The sequence below is a fragment of the Brienomyrus brachyistius genome, chromosome 8 (genome assembly GCF_023856365.1).
Source record: "Brienomyrus brachyistius isolate T26 chromosome 8, BBRACH_0.4, whole genome shotgun sequence".
NCBI classification, from domain to species: domain Eukaryota; kingdom Metazoa; phylum Chordata; class Actinopteri; order Osteoglossiformes; family Mormyridae; genus Brienomyrus; species Brienomyrus brachyistius.
The window spans coordinates 12359483-12379582 of record NC_064540.1 but is presented as its reverse complement, the minus strand read 5'-3'; the positions used below and the strand labels follow the sequence as shown (position 1 = coordinate 12379582).

At 39.1% G+C, this 20100-nt stretch overlaps 1 protein-coding gene across 2 annotated transcripts; it reads right to left on the bottom strand.

Annotated features, from left to right (window-relative positions):
• Nucleotides 1-233: 233 nt before the first annotated feature.
• LOC125746984 (cadherin-like protein 26) lies at nt 234-18929 on the bottom strand. Of its 2 annotated transcripts, XM_049021603.1 has the most exons (17): nt 18682-18929; nt 12665-12784; nt 11918-12067; nt 11609-11753; nt 11352-11515; nt 10943-11071; nt 10556-10738; nt 9951-10270; nt 9306-9448; nt 6653-6871; nt 4617-4838; nt 3940-4061; nt 3704-3793; nt 3254-3340; nt 3119-3160; nt 2845-2931; nt 234-2727 (listed from the first exon to the last, which is right to left on the bottom strand). In XM_049021603.1, exons 1-17 carry the CDS (start codon nt 18712-18714, stop codon nt 2497-2499), a joined length of 2487 nt encoding a protein of 828 aa, XP_048877560.1. In that variant the 5' UTR covers nt 18715-18929; the 3' UTR covers nt 234-2496. The 2 variants fall into 2 exon arrangements, with proteins under 2 accessions (XP_048877560.1, XP_048877561.1); XM_049021604.1 differs by lacking the exons at nt 12665-12784; nt 18682-18929 and having other exon boundaries at nt 11609-11768; nt 11918-12043.
• Nucleotides 18930-20100: the final 1171 nt, after the last annotated feature.

The window sequence follows — 20100 nt, the reverse complement described above, 5'->3', positions numbered from 1 at the left end:
AACAGTTAATACGAGTCGTACAAACACTTTGGCCTTATTGTTTCTACAAACGCTGTGCAGTACAAATAGATAATTATGTCAGTCAAAAAAGTAGCGAAACCACCTATATTGCCAATTCAGTAGCAATGTTTCTCTCATGATAGACAGGGGGAATCCTGTGACATCTTCTTCATTGTGAAAAATTTTAGGGATTTAGTGTTTTTCTTTTTTTGTAAAGACAGATTTGCCGCAGCGACATCTGAAAATGAGTTTATTTATTTAGAAATTATGTTTCAACTGTTTGTAAATGCATTGATCTATAATAATATAACAGTACAAAACAGGATAGCACAATTCGTCATCATGTTGATGTTGCAAATAAGCTGGAGCATTTGTGTTTGGCTGTAAGACAGCTTTATCATGTTACACACTCGATGTGACAATCGTCCATCTCATTCTGTCTAGTGCCTATGAAATGGGTGAACTATATGTATTTTAAGTTTTCAGTGGTGTATAAGATGTTATTAACCATTTGACTGTGTGTGTGTGTGTTTGAGAGAGAATGCGGGTATGGAACAAAAATCATTGACCAAATATCAACATGTATATGGTTATGGATCGCTTGTTTAGAATTGTTTTCCCCTCTATTTCGTACTGTTTAATATACAAAAAATAAACATTGACCATTTTATTGTTCATTCATGAAGAAACGACCAAGAGGAACGTTGTATCTGCAAGTACATAAAACAACAGTCTTGTTTTCGATTACATACATTTTAATGCCACAGTCACAGTGGCAATACCCCACCTATCCTTTCTTCCATCATGCTGTCGGCATCTCATGGGCCTGCTCTGCTGTTTTACTTCTACTCTGTTAGGAGAGCAACAGCTGTCGGGCCATTGTGCTTCTAGACGGTTTGCTTAACTTTAATGTACATCTCTAATTTATAGATTATCTTTGTCTAAATGGATATTTTGAAGCAGATAATTTATGAGCAGATAATTTATGCCACTTTAATCCTCAGTAGTCATCATTTGTTATTTTTACCTGTACCTAGAAACATCAGCATGCCCCTGAAAATATTGCATTCATGAAACCTGCACCCTTATACTGCAGAAATGCAGATTTCACAAGAAACATGCTTTCCTCTCTACCACAGGAGAAAGCAGGTCCTTTCAAACCCCATTATGAAGTAGAAAGCTACTTGACTGTTTCTTACTGGCAAACTGGACAAGCACCTCAACCTTCTCCTGAAAAACAGTATTCAAGTGAGAATTTACTTTTGCTTTTTCTATTCTAATACCGCTTCCAGAAAAAACTACCAAAATAAGATTCATTTATAGCTATATACATACGTTATTCAGATCCTTGTTTGTGGCACATTTAATGCCAGTAGAGTATTCTAGTACTCGTTGTTGGGGATTTCAGGTTTAGAAGCTACAAATCCAAACCAAGTTTTTGTTATTACCAACCAGGTTAGTACACTGTGACTCTTTTTGCTCAGCCGGTTGCTTATTGCTTTGTAGCCTCTGTTCCTGAAATGCCCAATAATGCTAAACCTATTTGTACCCTTCGCAAACAGTTAAGGCAAAATGTAATCAAAATATGCCCACATTTTGGAAATGATCTGCATTCTTCCCTGTCCACCAAAATTTGAGCCTTCCTGCCCTTTAGGTGGCATATTACGCTCAGGGCTCAGTGTGTCTGTTAAAGGCCGACGTCGCTGGGTGTAAATTAGGGCTTAGTATGAGTGTTAAAGGCTGACGTCGCTTGGTGTAGATCAGGGCTTAGTGTGAGTGTTAAAGGCCGATGTCGCTGGGTGTAGGTTATGGCTTAGTGTGAGTGTTAAAGGCTGACGTCGCTGGGTGTAGGTTAGGGCTTAGTGTGAGTGTTAAAGGCCGATTTCGCTGGGTGTAGGTTAGGGCTTAGTGTGAGTGTTAAAGGCCGACGTCGCTGGGTGTAGGTTAGGGCTTAGTGTGAGTGTTAAAGCCTGACGTCGCTGGGTGTAGGTTAGGGCGTAGTGTGAGTGTTAAAGGCCGACGTCGCTGGGTGTAGGTTAGGGCTTAGTGTGAGTGTTAAAGCCTGACGTCGCTGGGTGTAGGTTAGGGCGTAGTGTGAGTGTTAAAGTCCGATGTCACTGTGTGTAGGTTAGGGCTTAGTGTGAGTGTTAAAGGCCGACGTCGCTGGGTGTAGGTTAGGGCTTAGTGTGAGTGTTGAAGGCCGATTTCGCTGGGTGTAGGTTAGGACTTAGTGTGAGTGTTAAAGGCCGACGTCACTGTGTGTAGGTTAGGGCATAGTGTGAGTGTTAAAGGCCGACGTCGCTGGGTGTAGGTTAGGACTTAGTGTGAGTGTTAAAGGCCGACGTCGCTGGGTGTAGGTTAGGACTTAGTGTGAGTGTTAAAGGCCGACGTCGCTGGGTGTAGGTTAGGACTTAGTGTGAGTGTTAAAGGCCGACGTCGCTGGGTGTAGGTTAGGACTTAGTGTGAGTGTTAAAGGCCGACGTCGCTGTGTGTAGGTTAGGGCTTAGTGTGAGTGTTAAAGGCCGACGTCGCTGGGGGGCTGCACAAAGCTGCCAGGTTGCTAAAACGGGGGCCTAGGTGAAGAAGCTCATCTGGGTCGAACTTGACCTCAGAGATGGAGATGGCATCCAGCTGGATGTCATCCCTGCCATCGGTCCCCTCATCATTATACACATGGGGTTCATACTTAATGATGTCATCTTCCTGGCCATGGATGGAGGTTATTTTCTATCAGGGTGAACAGGGAAGAAGTAATAATTACATGTGACATTCCATTCACTTGCCTACCATGCATGAAGAATAAATTAATTTATGACAAATAAATATACTAAATACAAAATATACCTGGTTTAGTATTGAGAGCAGTACTTCATACTTTGCTGAAATATTTTGTTTTCTGAATGAAGAATTCCCTCCTCTGAATAATGTTCTCTGTAAAAAAGACATTTCTCAGAAATTAAACGTTTCACATAGTATTCGTATGAAAGCTAAATGAATCCCCCTTAGGGCAACACTGAAACATAACCATTGACCTTTATTTAGTGTATACAGACTAAAATACCGAGTTATGAATGTTTAACAAAACTGATGTATAAGGTTTTAGAGCAAGGACAGGTACCTGAAAGTGTCCCTTCATGCTCTGAGATCGCATGCTGCCTCTCTGCAAAGCAAAGAGAATATGGTGCAGCTGAATTAAAAGCTGAGTGTAAAAGGCGCTTTTTAAAAGGTGCCAAACATCGATGATCATTCGTACCTGAAAGGCATCAGCTGCTGCATATGGCTGAGAAACCTGACAGTTTTTGTATGTGGACAAATCCTGAAATCTCAACTGGCTGTTTGCCTAAAGGAAAATGAAAATGTAACCCGCTCTTATCCAAAAGACTTTCTAAAGGTTTAGTTTATGTCCTCATGCAGTGGTGTCAGAAGGAGTTTCACATTGTGGGGGGTGATGCCAATATTGGGGAGATGCATCCCTCGGTCTCCCCTCTTTCTGACACCCCTGTCCTCATGGAAAATGTGTACATTTTAAACACATTCAAATGTTTCCACAGAAAGGATTTAATGTCATTGGGAATAATACCATTTACTCTGACTAGTTCAGTGTGGTATTACTGCACGTAATATGTTGGACATTATGCTGAGCTGGTGATATTAAATATTTAATAGTAATTCTTAATTGTGATATGCAAGAAGGCTCACTTACTTCCTGTTGGAATGTACTGTTTCTGGCATTTGACTGGGCCGACATCACTTCATGATACCTTCCATTTTGGATCATTTGAGCATCTGGAACCTTGACATATAAAGTAATACTGCAGCTTAAATGTAAATTCTTAATGTCGTTTTGTGTGATATGTACAAAATTATTTTGTAGGAACTTTTTAAATTTTAAACAATCTAATTACAATAATACTCGCACTGAGCTGGTTGTACATTTACCTCACAGTCAGTTCCAGGGGTTTCAATATTGGATTTAAGCAATGTTTCTCCAGGACCGAGAGCAACAAGAAACATTCTTCTGTCTCTCCCACGGGATACAAATATTACCAATAGTAGGACACCTGTAAGCACAAAGTGTTAACACAACCTTGTAAAAACAAGCTTCAATGTAACTGAGGCAGGCTTTGATTGTTTAGACCAGGGGTGTCAGACTCCAGTCCTGTGGGGGTGGGGCCCTGCACATTTTTGGGTTTCCCCTCATTTAACACAACTCATTGTGCTAATGGAACAAGGAAACCACAAAGCTACACAGGTCTCCAGCCCTCCAGGACTGGAATTTGACACTCCTGGTCTAGACCTCTCCTTTGACCAGAATATTTGTATCTGCTAGTACAGTGTTTACAGCTTTAAGACAAAGTAATTTCCACAGAGAGCTATCCTTATGTATGTTTTTCTTGTGTGTGAGGATGCCCCTCCATAGTTTGGGGGGGCGGGGGGGGGGGCGGGCAGGGTTAGGTCCCCCCTTGATAGTCCCTCTTAGGTTGATCTGTGCCCATAAGACTTCTAATACTCTACCCAAACTGCCTGAAGATGGCAGTACAAGTTTCTAAACTAATATTCTTTCACTCTTATCAAGGATTTGTAAAAGATAGTCCAAACTCTGAAAAATAACATACCCAGCAACAGGAATAGGGAAGCAATCACAATCCCAACTGTCCCACCCCCAGGAGTGACAGAGATGACTCTGCGGGCGTGGCAGTTGGGAACAGTGGAGCAGTCACACACCGTCATGGTGAGGTTCTGCTGCAGAAATTCGCCCTGTGCGTCTGAGATCTTCAGTAGCAGATTGTGAGACCCGGCATAGACCGCTTCCTCCTTTATCAGGTTAACAGTCCTCCCTTTCAAAGTACAATACATCACATGTCAAGACAATAACACTCTCGTCTTTTATGTTTTTTGTATTTAAAATAAAGGCTATCTGGTACAGTACATTTTATAGTATGGGCAAAATGTAAGAGTACAGGAGAGCCGAGGAAAGGTAATTTTTGCAATTTTCCACAAAATTAATTACATTTGTCAGCACAATATAAATTATTTGTACTTCAAATAATCAGTGTTTTATGTTACTTCTGACAGACATCAGTAGATTTGTTTTGTTTCATCAGTAGTTTTGTTTTGAACATTAAACATTTGTACTAAGGAATATTACAGAAATTTCAGGAATCCTCACCAACTGATAAAAATGTTATAAACCCTTTGACTACTGATTTAAATTAACAGAGCTGATATAATACTGGAATCACAGAGAACTGGGAAAAAATATTATTGGGATGTTGATTCTGGGTTATCGTTTTCTCAATGAGGAAAACCATTAATAACAATTTCTGACCTGAAAGTAAATAGTAAATTCTGTATGATTATCAGCATGAAGTGGTATTAAACATAGCAGTAGTATACTACTATTGGTACGTAGAAAAAGTACAAACAGCTTTTTGTATTACTGTCCTGTTTTTAATATACTGTCCTTGTATAGGTTAGGGTGTTAATCCGTATCTATATTTTTTGTATGTGACGCTTATGATAACCTTTTATATTCTGATTTAGATTCTCTTTTTAGGAAATGGCCAGATGCAGCAGATGAAAATTAGCCTATCCTAACTCTGGCTCTTTTATCATCTCTTTGTCTTGTTGATTAATAAGCACTGTGCCTGTCAAATAAATACATAAATTGAAATGAAATGGGAAAAAGAAAAGAACAAAATAAACAGATCATAGAAACTTTTGGCGCTTTTCCATTGGCGTATAGGAACTGGCGTACATTGGCGTACAGGAACTGCCGTACATTGGCGTACAGGAACCTGAGATGTACCACGAAGAGAGACCTGTTATTGCACAGTTCCAGCTCGTTTTGGTTTTCCACCGCAGAAGGTCGGTTTGGCAGAGGTGTGGCCAGGTTGGAAAGTGACGGAAAACCAGACAGTGACGGAAAACCAAAGAGACGCTTGTTTACTGTTCACACAGTGTACATTATGATTTACTATACGCTAGAATTTCCCCACGGGGATGAATAAAGTATAAATAATAATAATTATTATTGTTAATTTCTGCTAGCATGTCTGTGAGAATCACTGTGTTATACTATCATCAAATGCTAGCAGAATTTGCATTAGTTTAGATACATTTTCATTACGAACCCATTCCGTTCAGCCTTTCTATAATACTTTTTTAAGTATGATAGCTTTTAAGTTCCTAGTCATCCGGACTGCATAAACACATTGAGATGCGTGATGCAGTGGACACAGATCACTGGTTCTTTCTTGTCCCCATTTATTTCGACTAATCAGATGGCGGTGATGCGCCCAGTTCGGTTTAAGCATGCTCATATTTCGCTTAAGTAAACAGGGTCATGTCATCAAGGGTACAGGCCAGACATGACTCGCGTACTTTACAATGGGAAACCATCAGTTCGTAGTATGGGTCGGATGCAGCTCGGTTCCTGGTGGCAATGGATAAGCTCCATTAGAGTACAAAAAAGCTTCTTTTTTAAAGTCCCTCAAAAACTTGCATGCAACAGTTGGTAAGTCAGCAGAGTAAGAGGTGCCTGTGGTTTGCCGAGTCGGTACCCCCACAGAATATGGGTTAAAAAGGCTCCCTAATGGGTTTACTGGCCCTACCCACAGTTGAGCATATGAAGGGAGACACAGGGAATTACCAAAACTGGGGTCAAGCCTCCACCGGCCCTTTACGTCTCCCAGGAGTTCAAAGTGGAAGGGGCCAGAATATGGGTCTTCATCCAGGTCGTAGGCTGTGATGTTGGCCACACTGGCAGACAGACACATCGACAGCATATGGCTTTCCAGCTTTGGAACATTGTCATTTTGGTCTATGAGGTGGATGTTGAGTGTGGCTGTTCCAGTCATTGGAGGCACCCCTGTGGTTGAAAGAGAAGTGAGCATTTTGCTAATGGATAAGCATAAATGTGAACAAAAACAGATGAAGAGTAGTAGCTGGAACTTGTAGCTGGAACTTGAATAAGGAAAGGAACCAGAATTATTATTTCACCCAATTGTGTTTATCTCTTAGAATCTGTTAGTATGTTAGTATCTGTTAATATGGTACAATTGGTTACTGGTAGTGGTAGAGGAGGTACTCACACAATTTCCTTAAATAAAAGTAGAAATAAAAAGGCTGTAAAAGTAGAAATAAATACAAAAAGATGTATTGTAGTAAAAGGTGAAGTGCCCCATTGACTTTTCTAGTTCAGTAAAAGTTCTTGCCTGTAAATATACTTAAAGTATTAAAGTAAAAGTACTTGAAGTTGTAGTCCCTGATACAACTGCATAACATGGCATTAAGCAGAGGTGGATAGTTCAGGTGCAGAAAGTAAAAATCTCTGACTATGATTCTTTATACTCAACTGGTTGGTGGAAACAAAATATTGCTCTGGATTTTTATTGTTATCAGGACATGAAATTTGGGTCATATCACAAAGCCCAATATTTGTGTGTTAAGTAAAACTTACCAGCTAATGGCCACAGGATGCAAATTTCATCAGTTCTGTCATGACATTAAGAACATGCTATTCTCAATTAACCAATAAGTTTGCTTGATCGCAAACATCCAACGATCACCTCTTGCCATTTCCAGAGCTACTTTCCATAATGAATACATAAGAACATAAGAAATTTACAATTAAGAGGAGGCCATTTGGCCCATCAAGCTCGTTTGGGGAGAACTTAACTAATAGCTCAGAGTTGTTAAAATGTTATCTAGCTCTGATTTAAAGGAATCCAGGGTTTTAGCTTGTGCTACACTAGCAGGAAGACTATTCCATACTCTAACTACATGCTGTGTAAAGAAGTGCTTCCTCTAATTCATTTTAAAATGTTCTCCCGCTAATTTCCACCTATGGCCACGAGTTCTAGTATTTAAACTAATATTGAAGTAGCCATTTGACTGAACAGCATCCAGACCTGTTAGAATCTTATATACCTGGATCATGTCCCCCCTTTGTCTCCTTTGCTCGAGGCTAAACAGATTCAGCTCAGCTAACCTCTCCTCATAAGACATTCCTAAATCTAAATAGATCACATCGTATGCCTTTTTGTGGTCAATTTCTCTTGTAGCTTCCTCAAAGAACTCAAGTAAATTAGTAAAAATCTCTCCTAAATCCATGTTGGCTATCCCTCAGAATATTATTTGAATCCAGGTAATCTACCATTTTCACTTGGATTATCGCTTACATTACTGTTCCAGTTATGCAAGTTAAACTGATCGGCCTATAGTTTGACGGATTACTTCTATCCCCTTTTTTTAATATGGACGTTATATTAGCGTACTTCCAATCAGAAGGTACTGCACCAGCTGATAACAACTATAGGTGTCATATGTAATACAAACTGTATAGCAATCAATCTTTCCAACCAAGTGATTCGCCCAGGCTTGTCGACACATGAGAGATGATGCATGAGAAATGATTCTGCTTAAGGTTGAATTCGTAATAGACCTGCATAGCATATGCCTTCTGAATAAGATCTGAGATTATGGCAAGTATTGTTTTCTTGTAATTATCCTTCCAGATATCAGTCATCATCACCAAACTGGTATTTTAACAACCACATCTCCTGGTTTTCTTGTTCTTTGGTTCGTGTTTTGGATTTTGACGTTTTCCCTGCACTTCCAGTATTGACCTCTGCTTGTCTCTTAGGATTTGGATTCCAGTTTGGATTAGTTCACTGTTCATTTGGGATCTGGAATAAAACCTATCGCTTCCGCAGCTGGGTTGTCTTGCTCGAGTTATTACAGAACACCAGCTTATAGCCAAGGCAGCGGTCTAGTAGAGTGAGGACTCTACGAAACTGTCAGGAAAAGAAACTGGGTGAGTTCATGCAGCTTCTCCACGCTACCTTGCAAAGGCAGAGCACTCCCTGAGGTCAGACGCCTAATAAATGCCAACAAACCGTCCAGCCCGGTCCTATGGTCAAAACTACACGTTGTCTCTGTTATCTGGATCTCTAAGACACATTTAAGTAATTGGCACAGATTCACTTAGACACAATCTTTAACCTTGCTTGGTGATATAATGGTATCCCACCCACAGTAGCCCTGTGCTGCCTGGGTTTGGGACTGGATGTCAGACCGATAGATGGTCTTTAACCAAACAATCAGGTTGGCAAACAGATGAAGTAAGACACATATTTATCGAGCAATATTTGTTATTTAAAAGACATTAAGGGTCACAAAAATTGCACAAGTTAAACTATGTGTAACTTATACTGATTGTATAAGCGCATAGTTTATGGTACATAACAGGCAGCGTCTCTAATTCCTCAGAGAGAATCAAAGTACAGTTTTAAAGCACTTACCTTTACTGACTGCATAGAGGGTTATAGTGTAGGTGTTGTTTTTCACATAGTTTGACTCCCTGTCAATTACTTCAGCTGTGGTGATTTTTCCATCTTGAGGACCTACATTCACCCAGCCTGCAGGATCAGAGCCTTTCAAATACCTGTTATAAGATATATAATGTAAGGATGCCACTCAGAATGTAGATCTGATACATACCGTAATACTGTTAATAGCCATTAAGATATCATTAAATTAATGAAACGTATTGATAATGTTTTTTTCTAATAGAATCTTAATCCTTAATCTAATAAAAGATTAAAATCGGATATCCCAAGTTTAAATGAGTCTTTAAAATCTTTGATGAACATGAAAATTTCTAAGTATAGCTGACCACAGTTATGTTTTAGTTTACTGTGGACAATATTAAATAAAACTACAACAATGACAAAATGTATGTTCACCAAATTAGACTGTGTAGAATATGTTTTAAAATAATACGATATAACTATATAACAACTGAGATCACACAAATTATCTATATTCTTAATCTTACATTGGAATGGGAAATATTCGGGTCATAATTTCACAGAATGACTCTCTTCTATCCCTACTATAAAAATTCAAATGTCCAGCAATATACCAACAAAAAACACCAGTCTTACACAAAATCATTATTGAAACTCTTGTCCTTATCCACAGCAATAAATGTTTGCAGCAGATGCCCAGGCTTGGTGTTCTCCTCCACCATGACATCTCCAAGGGGGCAGACGAACTCTGGGGGGTCGTTGGCATCCTCCACAATAACGGAGATTTTTTCCATGGCGGATCGGAAAACATCCCCCTGCCCTGACCTGCTGTCAAAGTAATCCACCTTCCAGGGCCCTTGAGGGGGCCTCTCCTTCACCACACATGAGAAGTATGGTGTCTCATTCTCCACACTGATGGACAGGTTCCTCACGGATCCTTCTTCAAAGTCGAGGGCCTTAGGTCACAGAGAACAGGAACCCCTTACTGAAATATCCAACAATAGACCAGTGTTTCCCAATCTGATATATGAAACATTTCAAGATGGTGGGCAAAGGTCAAAAGGTCACACTCTTGTGCATATGAGCACCATGCTAAACCATGTTTAGTAGTTTAATTGGCTTAATATGGCTGAGATGGAGGTAAAGAGTGGTTGCTCACATGTGATACCAAAAAAAAAAATTAGCTGTTAAACTGAACCTTTTGATATGGTTCATAAACCTTTACTTTATCTGTAATTTACCCGAACAACAGACAGGATTCCCTCATTTGTTTCCGGGTCTGTTTCAATGTGGAAGTTCTTTCCGGTGTCTCCATGTATTGTATACTTTGCCTTCCATGCTGAGGAGCCCCTACTATCTTTGTCATCTACTTGCACACGGAGAAATGTTTGTCCTGTCTCCCTTTCCTTCACTCTTCCTGTTCCCTGAAACAGAACATCAAATCAGAATGGACTCCTTGGCAGCAAGTAGCTAAATCATTCCCAGAATAAAGAGGCAAAGATGCCCCAAGCCAGCATGATAGAACTTAACTACGTTTCTAAACACATCTGTAACATACACGCTAGTGTCGGTTACTGTCAAGAACACATACTGCCAAAGCCACAAAGAAGTGAATAAATGGACCTTACTGTATGACCGGTAAAAATGGGAAAGTGATTGTTCCAGTCTTGAATATTAATGATGACTTTGCATGTGCTTGAAAGAGGAGCAACTCCACAGTCTTTCGCTTCAACTATGATTGTGTATGTCTGGGCTTTCTGGAAGGAAACAAAATACTCACTCGATTGCATCCCAATGGAAATATCAGCCTTTTCATTTGTGGTAATTAAGCTATGATGGCATGCAGTAATTTTCACTAGTAATTATACTAAACGTTTATGTATGGTGATTATAGTGCAAAAGACTTCATTTCCCTTTAAACTTTGTCATCTGAATCTAAGACACTGTAACTGTAATATAATAATAATAATAATAATAATAATAATAATAATAATAATGTGTGTGTGTGTATTTATTTCTGAGATTCTGTGTACTAACCTCATAATCCAAGCATCCCTTAAGGAATATTGTGCCATTTTCTTTCATGTGGAACTCTGCATCTTGAGTCCTGGGAGTCGTAGAAATTATTCTGTACTTGATGGTGGAATTCAGGCTGCCTCGCTTGTCAAAGTCACTTGCCAGAACAGTCATGATTAATGCATCTAGATTGTAAAGTACAATATAATAATCAGGCATGCTTAGACGATTATTTTGATGATTTGATTATTTTTAGCTGTTATTAAATTGTATTTAACCTTGACGTTTTGATTCTTTAATTGTGATTGGATACTCCTTGTGCTGAAATTTGGGAGGGTTGTCGTTTATGTCCAAAATGTGGATCTCTACTCCAAGTTGGGTGTCAACTGCCATATTGGACACATTCCTGGCTCTAAACTGCAGCTGTAAGAACAGTTACTAAATAAAATGTAAAACTCATTTAAAATATACTTAGGTTATCAACAAATTTTTCATATTAATACAAACAAATATATACAAGTATTATAGGAAAAATAACCCATTCTGTATTTCTTTCAAATAACGGTTATGATTAATTATTTTCTGACCATGAGGGTCTGAACCACTTCATAATCAATTTTGCGATGGACTGCAATGACTCCAGTGTTCTGGTCAATGCTGAGGAGTCCTTTTGGGTCCTTGTCCACACCATCGCCAGTTAGTTCAAAAATTACTTTGTAGCTTCGGTCAACCTTAACCTGAAAAGAATGAAAAAACACAAGGTTTGGCTTTGAAAAATAAAAAGAAACTTTGCAAAAGTTTAATTCAATGACTAATTAAAGCATGTGTTAGTAATACAGGGACATACTCAGTAGTTCATATTTGCCGTAATAACCTGTATGAACGGTGTAAGAATAAGCATTAAAGATGCTACAATGTTACTGGCTGATGGTTTGAATTCAGGCAGTGTTCTGTTATGATCATAGAAGAAGTCAGGGAGAGAATGGTTTCATCTGGCAACACTGAGATGATAAGAAAATGACTGAATTAACATTTCTTGGGAAGATGGTCTATTGAATTCGTAATCACTGCTGTGGAATTAATGAATTCCTCATTCATCATACAACGGCACATTGATAACACAGTGAAAAATTCTAGAAGAAAACATGAAGCCAATGGCCACTGCCCCCAATATGTTTCAGATAGGCTGGTTTAAATAGTTTTATAGACAGATAAAATTTGCCGGTCAAGGAGCAGAAGATTGATAGCTCCATTTTCCCAAGATTTTTGCCTGATGGCAGTGCTACCGTAGTTAAACAAGACGGACCCACATTTCATAGTAGCCTCATACTTACAGTGCCAAGGACATATGGAAAAGGACCAGGATGTTCCTCCACAATACTGAAGGAGTCGATGATCCAGCCTCTCTTGTGTCGGCTTAGGACACTTGAGGCAGCATTTGATGTCCCAGAAAGCTAACGGAAACACTGTATTATTTGAGTTGTTGTTCCTTATTCAAAAATAGTGCATATTGATTTTGGTACTTACCTGCTTACATATACACACAAATGTATACACACACTCCACATAATTTAATGGTCATATGCATTTCATGAGGATGCTAAGAAAGGTAACTGCTAAAATTGCTCTGTGGTTAGAAAATGTCTATATCCTCTGCATGGAGGACCTGTGTTCTTGATCTCTCCAGAAACTGATTTTCTGAGAAAATATCCTTCGTTTGTACTAGTAAGACTGAGTAATTACATCAGCGATATTTGTCTGAATAATTTGTTTTATTGAAACTGTACAGTATGTCTTGTAAATCCAGATGACGAGAGTAATGCGATAGGTGAACTTCAGGAGCAAATAGGTGAGCTGAGTAGGAGACAAAAGGAAGCCATGGCTAGTATTGCGGACATAGGTCAGGGGCACATATGGTCATATGTATATGTTCCCCGAGAACGCTGTGTACAACCATTTAGCAGTGATTTTAATTAAAGACGGGAGAATCATAGATGAGTTGAAGGAAGTGCAACACAATTTGCGGGCAGGAGACAGAACTACTGGTGACCAAGTTGATTTTATTATGTCCTTACTTAGGGGTCCTGCTTTAGAGGAGGTGAGATTGCAACTGGATGGTGAGTCTAGAGAGCCCAGTGAGCTCTTTACCTTTTTGAGAGAAAGGCTTAGAGAGAAAGGTAGTGCCTTTCAAGTCTTGCATACATTCTACAGTCGTAAACAAGCATGAGAGTGAAGATTTCCGTGATTACTCTCATGCACTCTCAAAAATATTGAATTCAGTTACAAAATTGTCACCAGATATAGTCCCTGGTGCTAAGCTTGCACTCTGAGACCAGTTTGTGGAGGACATTAGAGATGATTCACTTCGTAGGGAGCTGCAAAAGTTTGTGAGTGGGAATCCTAGATCAAGATTGATGGAAGTGACAGATGAGGCAATTATGTGGTCATTGGAGGACAGTAAACCAGGAGGTAAATCTGTAAAAGCCTGGGCTGTGTTCTCTGAAGTTGTGTGAGATGAAACACAGTGCTCCTCAACTAATGTACAGGAGAAACAGTCTGTTACATTAGAAGACATGCTGAAAGTGGTTGCTGAACAGGGAAAGGCTTTGGTGAGCTGACTAATGCACCCTGAAAAAGGCTGGTGAAAGGATAGACACGGGTGTAAAGCCAAAATTACAGCCTAGATTTACTGAGGATGGGCAACCTGTACGGTATGTTTTAAATGTAATGGAGTAGGACATATTGCCAGGATCTGTACAAGTGTACAAATGGCCGTGGTTGAGGTACAGGGCCCTACTCATACTGTGCAACCCTGACAAGGGGGTCCTGTTATAGGGCGCATAGAGTTAATTTGTGCCCCTGTGTTTCATTTAATCCCACCCCAGCAGTTAGGAGAAGGAATCCGGCTGCAGCTGCATCTCCTGCAGGAGAAGAAGCAGAGTCCTCTGATACTATTGAAGTACAGCATGTAGTACTCGAGGAGCTTAGCTATCCTAAAGTTAGCACTCCTCAGATGAACACTGAGCCTGTATCTGTGGTAGATGAATCTGTGATTGGGGAGGAGGAGCATACATGTGTTGGTGAGGTTCAGTTGACACCCGCGGCTGATTGTGTTCACCCCACTAACCCCCCCCCCCACCAGTATGTAGGGTACCTGCGCCAGCCCCAAGGCGAAGCCAAAGAACCAATGCCGTATTGCATTCAGACCCATTCCATGAACCAAGGTCTGCAGTTAATGCGGTCTCTCTTAGTCCAGAAGTGTTCTCACAAGTACTAACGAGTCTGGGAACTGTATTCCTTAGAGAAGCTGTCAAAGAAGTAAAATGTTTGTGTTAAGTCATCGAGGACGTTGACTATGGCAGGGGAGAATGTGGCCGGGTGCTGTATTATATAAAACAATGAGGGAGTCTCTGTTCCTTCAAGAATTACTGACGGGTATTAATTGGGAAGGAAAGGCGGTGGAGGGTTCTGCTGATATAAGGGTGGAGGCCATTGCTTGTCCCTATACTGTATCAATGACATACACACACATTGCTGCACGCAGGTGTTTTATAGAACAACTAAAAATAAAATGGGGATTCTACAATCTAGGGAGGCAGGTTCGTGCACCTATTCGGCGAAAATCACATTTATGATTAGATGATTCAGTTTGTTAATTTATTTTATTGTTAGATTCTCCCCAGTTCTGATTAATGCGATATTTTGATGGATTCCTGCTGTGTTATATAAGAAGAACATCACTTTCTCTCATCCGGCAGTGAAGTAGTAGTTGTTGCATGGGGGGAATAATCAATTCTCGAGCCATCGATGTCAACCAATCAGGTGTTCTGGAGCCTATTAAGGTCACACTTAAGAAGCTCTCCCTTAAGCAACCTCTTAAGAGACGGCTCAGGAAACATACGTAGGAAAACAAATGCCTTTTGTAAGATATATCTTTAGAGTCTTTGTCGAACTCTGAGTCACCATTATCAGGAAATCCAGCCAAAGTTTCTAGAGTTTTTACTTCAAAGACATTTCTATTAAGTTTTTTTATGTATCTTAGAGTTCTATAGCTATTTTATGTTTTCATTAAGGATAATAATCCCAGTAGAGCACAACACCAGAAAGCACCAGTACGGTTTGTTGCCTCATTTTTTCTCTGACTGCCTCCCTTAGGCCATTTCTTCAGAGTGAAAGTAGAAACCATAATTACTGGTGTCTGTAACTGTAAGTGCCTGCATTCTGCACGTTCTACTGCAGGGTTTCTCAGCCTCTCCACCCTACTATCTATCACATCGGCAGCCGAGGAGGGGGGGCGGTGGGGAGGGATTCTGGTAGGCCTATAGGTTCCCTCGAAGGTAAAATACAATATCACAATATTTTTTCCTATATTAGTTGATTTATCAATGCTCACATTATTTTATTTTCAGAACATGCTGACTGAATGGATAGCAAACTGAAATCATACAAAAATAAACTTTTTGGTTATACGGCATAACACTAGAAAACACTGACAGTACGAGTCTAGTTTTTTTTTTCTCTGAATTCCTCACTGCTCAATTCAGGGAATGGCTCAACCCAACCCAGCCTTGTCACCCCATAGTTCAATTTTTAACCATTACGAAACGCAATTTTTCTGAATTTCTTCCTATTGAATGTGGAAACACTAATTATTGGTGTCTGTGACTGTAAGCTCTTGCATTCCATGTGTTCTACTGGATGGCAGTGCTTCGGGTGGTGAAAGAAGTCTGCAGTATTTCCAAGTTTGCAGCAGAGATTTCATTACATACCATCAGTCTGCTGCGTGTTGGATTTTAAAATGTAAAAAGTACTGCTATTATACCTTCTAATGTCATTACAGTGATCCCCCAGCTACCGCGGAAGTTACATTCCAGACCCATCAGCGATAGGTGAACATCCGCGATAAAAGATCTTTTTTTAAAATTTAAATATAGTTTAACCCTTCAAATATCTCTCCCACGTTTTAAAAGCAATAGGTGAAAATCCGTGGTACAGAAAGACCATATAAATAAACAATTTTTATAGCCTCAAAATACCCCTCCCACACATTTTAAACAGATGGAAACTTATTAAAACAGGAAGAAACAAAATCACGGGCACAAAGAACAAAACCAAATACAAAATCATCAGACACAGGAACTAGAAAAACTCATACAAATGAAACACAATACAAGATCATAGGGGGCAGGATTTGAACACACAACAGAGGGCTTCACAGACAACCACATGCTCAACAAGTTTAGCCATGCAACCAACAGGAAGCAGGCGAAAAAACAAAAAGACTGACAACACAAGGGATGGGATGACCAGCAACGACTGCTGTCAAGTTATAAAAAGTGTGCTATGGTTTCCTAATAATGTCCACGGTTGTATATAGTCTACGCTCTAAAACATAGAACACAATCATATAAATACTGTCGAAACAGCACAATAAATGTAGGTCTATTACATGTAGATAACTCACTGATGTTCTTTCTTGTGAAAAATAAAATTATACCTTAATAAATAATATTAAATAATTACAAGCGAATAAGATCATAAGTCTACAAGTAACTAATTCTGAATCTGTATTTCGTACATGTGATGATAGGCCTACAGTCCTTATTAAGCATCAAAAAGAAAACAGTAAGTAATATATTTAAGAGTTTTAATAATAACCCCGCTCCGCAATGTGATGTGGTAAAACTTTATTACAAAGGAAAACATTAGACCTACTCGGTATTGGGAAAGCATGAACCGTTTATACAACTCATGAAACGTGTAACGTTTCTCTTTTTTTATCTTAATGTTGGTATCTAATTATATTCTGATTTTATTTTTCAATTTAGTAAAACTGAAAATGTATTTTCCCTTGTACTGTAATTTCATAGTTTCAGTTTCATTGTGTTTTGCCAATTTATTTACATACAAGCCTAAATTAATGTTTAGATGGCATGAATTTTGAGTGAGTTTTTCCCCTTGAACACTGCATAGACACTACATATTTTGGCTATAGGCCAAACAACAAAACTATAACATAAACAAAACTATAACCTATCCTTGTAATTTCCAAAAATAAACTACACTGCCAAATGTTTTAAATATTATTTTGCCATGTTTTGACTCTCGCAAGTGTTTTACTTACAATAGCTCTGCTGCTATCACCATACACTAATACTGGTTGCTAGAGGACTGCGCGGGACGGAGTTTTAAATTCCGCTCCCGCAGAGTCTTGTCCAATTTTGTCCCGCTCCCGCCAGCAAAGCAAAAGCACTTCAAAATGCTTATTTTTACGTTACGAATAAAGACAACTCCATAGCCTCAACGAATAAGCTACGATTTTCACATAATATTAGGGTAGTCAATCACATAGGCGTATTGCGCCTGCAACGTTTTCGAGTACAGGTAATAAATCTGCATAAACCAAACCGGCACATTTTTGTGTTTAATTTTTTTAGTGCAGTTGTCACTTTTGATTTGTTTGCACTTGCAGTGAATGTGAATGTAATATAGCAGTTAGAAACTGAACACACGTGGCGTTTTAGCCCTGAAGTGCCAGACTTGTGCCCAGTATGATCTTGCACTTTGTTGCAACGGGCGAAGGCAAGTGGTTCCTATTGTGCTCGCTTGCAATGGAGAAGGACTTCCTTATTTTTGACAGTTTTACATTTACTTTTCCTTAAGTAGGCACTTATATAACATAAAATTAACCACAGTAACTTTCTGCTCACTTAAAGCATGAATAATGCTTTGATAAAATAGCAAAAACATAATTGGGCAATATTTATTTTAATTCTTATTCCCGCTCCCGCAAACATAGGCTTATCATTAACTTCCCTCCTGCTCCCGCATTCAAACACGCTGCACTTTGCTGCCCAGGGTCCTGCGGGACTGCAGATCAACATAGTGGTAACAACGCTAGCGGTAGCCTATAGTAGCAGTTCGGTAATGTAGTTAAAATGTTTGCGGTATTTGATGGGAATTCAACAAAGTGTTGTAAAAAATGTAATCAAGTAATTGTCAAATAAAGTTGTAAAAAGAGAATTAAGTAGGTCCACACAGAACTTGCTAATACCCAAACTTGTCATTAAGCTACACTATGCACACAATAAATATTAATTTTGTTATACTTGTAATGCAGTTTTAAAATAAAGGACGTTTCTCCTTTTGCTGAGTAATTGTAAAATATAAATTAATATCACAAAGAGCATAGTTGCAGCCGGTGGACTTGTGTACAGCTATAGGTTAATAGAGCACTGCACGGAATAATGCTTGATCTGTTTCTCGGGTGTAAATGCAATCGATGACGTTTTGCATTTAATATTTGTTTATTTGACGAAGTATCCATGCATATGTTAGCCTAGGTACTTACCAGTATAGCAAGGATTGCTATCAGATGATACATGGTGAAACAATCTTAAAGATTCCAGATGTAATATGTCATCATAATCCGAATGCCAGGCTATTTCTAAACCCTGGTTTCCAAACACTTTCTCGTCTTTTTCGTGATGGAGTCAGAGCGCAGCTCTGCCTTATATGTGACAAAACCCTGGGGCTAGTCTTCTGCGATATACAGTACACCTGGTGAGCTCCTTCCTTATAATCGAGGTATGCAGCTGTGTGTGTGCCTCCCGCCGTGAAAATGTCGCTTACATCACCATCACAGTGAAAAAAAATGCCACGACTTCATTCACATCATTTCATAAATATACCAAACATCAAATAATTGTATCCGTTTGAATACAACTGTATAGCCTCCCTTCTCAACATGAATTCATAAGTAATATGAATTATACATACAGTAACACACGTATAAACTCAAGTACGAATGCTATATGCGGAACAAAAGATAATCCTGAACACTAAGGTAAGACGAAAAAATATTTCCTCGACTTTTTGCTTTTTATTTCTACAACCATGGTTGTAATGTGCAGTCATGTTATCAAACGAGCAATACTGAAACAAAGGGAATATTCATTAATAACAAAACTGGCAATAGTCATTATAAACGAAAATGAGATTATTCAGTTGTGTTCGAGATCGGCTAACATTCGATTGAATGGTAGCTTGTAGTCTATTTTTTTTATGTTACGTTTACTTGCCATATGCGTGTATCACTGGAAAATGGACAAGTTCAAGTTTTCGGTTATTCCTATGCTCTTTAACCATTCCTGAGCGTGCAGTAAATGTTTTCATTTTCATTGGTTAGGCCTGTGTTTACAGCAGCGACGGGTTGCAATTTACAAATATAACCAAAGTTAATTTATTGCACCCTGGACTCAAAGCCAGTAGTGAAATACCCAATTGCCCCACGTTCTTGTCCACAGACAAGCTGAAACAATTTAGGGCCATATTGCCAGTTTAGACATTATCAAATCCAGATACCTGAGTCACTTACAAAATATTTTATTTTCGAATTGAAAGCCATAATCCTACATCTATAAATGTCTACCATTTATCAAGATTGGATTTTTTTTCGTAGTTGTTCAGATTAGTTATCTTGATAGACAAACACACACACACACACACACACACACACACACATATATATATATATATATATATATATATATATATATACACACACACACAGTACTGTGTCTTAGGCAGGGAAAGAAAATGATGTTTAGATTATCCTGGTGTCGGTGTAAAACTATGATATTATGCCTGTCAAAGTGTGTCGGCTTAGCCATTTCAGAACCTCTGCTAAAATCATCCTAGTATTTGCAGTGACCGTCCAGTGCAGCCATGTATTTTTTGACTTGGCCACCAGCACACCTCATACAGCTGG